Source organism: Egretta garzetta, unplaced genomic scaffold, assembly GCF_000687185.1.
Source record: "Egretta garzetta isolate BGI_Z169 unplaced genomic scaffold, ASM68718v1 scaffold779, whole genome shotgun sequence".
NCBI classification, from domain to species: Eukaryota; Metazoa; Chordata; class Aves; order Pelecaniformes; family Ardeidae; genus Egretta; species Egretta garzetta.
This window is the reverse complement of record NW_009260792.1, coordinates 490,185-493,219: the sequence shown is the minus strand read 5'-3', so window position 1 is coordinate 493,219 and position 3,035 is coordinate 490,185. Positions and strand designations below refer to the sequence as shown.

Below are 3,035 nucleotides of genomic sequence, written 5' to 3'. Positions count from 1 at the left end.
TTATTATATAAAAATATAACCAATTTTCATTATGTACAAACATTTTACATTACACAATGTACAGGTTAAAAACACTACAAAAAATGGCAGGCCATGGGTGAACCAAAACCAAAAAAAAAAAATCCAATGTAGAAAACATGAAAAAAGAAATTTAAATACTGCACATTTCATAAAAATTACATTAACTACAAACAATTTTTTTTTTTTGTTTGCAAATATCAAACAGTACTGACGTGATTGGAAATCTTTCCCAACAACTTCATTTTTAAGGCACATCTTGCATATTTACACGTACGACACCGGGTCTGGTCAATAACTTAAAGGCTCTCGGGAGTGACCTAGTCGTGTGCGCGCAGGGACGTGTGTGCTCGGGCGGGGAGCGTGTTGGGCTACGCTTTCTCAGCTGTGTCAGTCTGGGGGCCCAGGTATCTAGTCGAGGGGGCTGGGTAGAGGGGCACCCCGATCTCCTGAAGGTCGGGGAGCCGTGCGGGGCGCGGTGGGGAGAGCAGCGTGATCGTCCGGTCAAAGTCCCTGTGCAGCACTTTCTCGTAGACGCTCTGAAGCCCCACTGTTTTGGGCAGCTGGGCTTGGTAAAAGTTGTCCCTGCGAAGGGGATCCCTGGGCAAGGACGTGCTCTTGCAGAAGGTGGAGAGGGGTGCCGAAGGATGGGGAGAGGGGTGAGGGTTGGCTCGGCCGCAGGAGGGGCTCCAGCAGCGGTCCGAGTGGCCCAGGATCTTGCACTCAGCCGTACATGCCCACAGACCTAATGGGGGGGGGGGGGGGTGAGAGAGAGAGAGAGAAGGAGAAACCTGTCGTTACTGCAGGAATAAATCCACATCGCTCATAATCCTCGGAGTTATCAGTCACGGGATGATTCAATGCACTGACAGCGGGAAACGGGAGGCAATGCTCTATGGCACAACGAAAAAACATGCTTGGGAAGGTTATGTCGTTTTGCTAGGGACACTCTTCACAATCTTAACTTTAAGGGAAGCTTTTTGGGGAGGAAAAAAAACCCACTCCCTATGCTACTTCCAGCATCTGCTAATTTGTGCTGGGTGCAGAGAGGAACCAGCGTCTAGCCAGCCTGCTGCAAAAAGAGACGGGCAGTTTGAGTCACGCAGCATCAGGCTTCCCCCTCCAGCTGCCCTGCCTAATTACTGCACCCCCAGGGATCAGTCCCTCCATCCCCCTCCCTGCCCACCCATCCGTCCGTCTGTCCGGAGGTGCCAGCAGGGAGCAGGGGCTGAGCCCTTACCGTTCTGCATGTGCGTGATGAGATCTTTCTTCAGGGCATCTCCACTGATGTCCGAGTCGCTGTCGTTAAAATCGCTGTCGCCTTTGCCGCTGTCTTTGCCACTGAACTTCTCTGCCTCTCGACCGGAGATGGTGTTGAACGAGTGCCCCTTCCAAATGGCCACGGGGGGAGCGGGCTCCTTTCAGAACCACGGCTCTACGATTTGCATCCTCCGAGACCCCCTCCCACCCTCCGACCCCCTTCCCCACGTCAGGACCTTACCTCCCCGCTCGGTCCCCGGAGCCTCTTCTGACCCTCATAGAGGCAAGTGCTGTCACTGCCGCTCTCGGCAGTGGAGATCTCTTCAGCCGCCGGAGAAGGGTCGGGGCTGGTGAAAGAGGCTTTGCTGGGAAAGGTTCGTACCTCAAACACATTCCCCCTCTGGCTGCCCTCCTCCTGCCGGCCCTTCTCCAGGTGGGAGATGTCTATCTGCTCCTTCAAGGAAGCGTTGTTTTTGATCTCGTTCCCCTTCTTGCGCCTGTTGCAGGTGGTGGCGATGGTGATTATAGCCACCAGGAGGAGGGTGCAGCTGCCTGCCAGGACAATGATCACGATCAGAGGGATGTCCCACTGCAAAGCCTTTCCTTCCCAGGAGCTGGGCTTGGCTACCTCCTGGATGCTGGACGGAGCAGTGGCGGTCACCAGGAAGTTGACTGTGGCCGTGGTGGCCAGGGGGGGTCTGCCATTGTCTGTCACAGTGAGGATGACCTTGAACAGCTGTCCCAGCTCTTCAGAGAGGTCGCCCCTCAGCACAATGTCCCCAGTACTCGGGTTGATGGCGAAAAGCTCCTGCTGGGGCTCTTCCAGGAAGGCAAAGGTGAGTTCGGCGTTGGCCCCATCATCTGCGTCTCGAGCTTTGATCTGGGCCACCAGGGAGTCGCGGGAGGTCTTGCTGGACACACCGATTTCCACCGTCCCATTGGTGAGCACCGGGTGGATGATAACAGGAGGGTTGTCGTTCTGGTCCACCATCCTCACTTTGACAAGGGTGCTGCTGGAGAGTTGTGGTGAGCCTCCATCAGTGGCCTGGATCCTCAGGTCCAGCTGCTTGAGGATCTCATAGTTGAACGTCCTGAGGGCATAGATGGCCCCGGTGGCAGGGTCCACCGAGACATAGGTGGAGATGGGGGCCCCCATGACCTGTGTCTCCAGGAGACGGTAGGTGACCTTACCGTTGTGGCCAAGATCGGGGTCGCGGGCCACCACAGTGGTGATGTAGGCACCCGGGGGGTTGTTCTCTGGCACAGCCACCTCATAGAGGGGCTTGGCGAAGAGTGGCGCATTGTCATTCTCATCGCTCACCCGCACTGTGTATTGGCGCACTGTCTTGAAGGGTGGTGAGCCCAGGTCCTCGGCCACCACGGTGAGGTTGTACTCGGGGATGCGCTCGCGGTCCAGTGCCGCAGTGGTGACGATCATGTAGCTGTCCTCATAGGCACGCTGCAGGGCAAAGTGGTCATGGCCACGGAGGCTGCAGCGCACCTGCCCGTTAGCACCCGAGTCACGGTCCGAGGCACTGACAAGGGCCACGAAGCTCTCGCTGGCCGCCGCCTCGCTAACGTAGGCCACGCCGCTGGCGCTGGCGGCACCACGGAGGGCGCTGATGCTGATGCGTGGCGCATTGTCATTGACGTCGGCGAGGCGCACGATGACGGTGCAGGTGGCAGCACGGGGACTGGCACCACGGTCCTGGGCACGTACGTCCAGCTCATAGGTGCGGGCGCGCCCGTAGGCCACC

At 57.1% G+C, this 3,035-nt stretch overlaps 1 protein-coding gene across 1 annotated transcript in view; it reads right to left on the bottom strand.

Moving 5' to 3' along the window:
• Window positions 1-389: 389 nt before the first annotated feature.
• Window positions 390-3,035, bottom strand: part of PCDH8 (protocadherin 8) — a gene marked incomplete at its 5' end in the record, with an annotated part of 3,435 nt that continues 789 nt past the window's right edge. Inside the window, 3 exon segments of the mRNA XM_009646718.2 lie at window positions 390-763; window positions 1,259-1,451; window positions 1,520-3,030. Coding sequence (XP_009645013.1) covers window positions 390-763; window positions 1,259-1,451; window positions 1,520-3,030 — 2,078 coding nt within the window.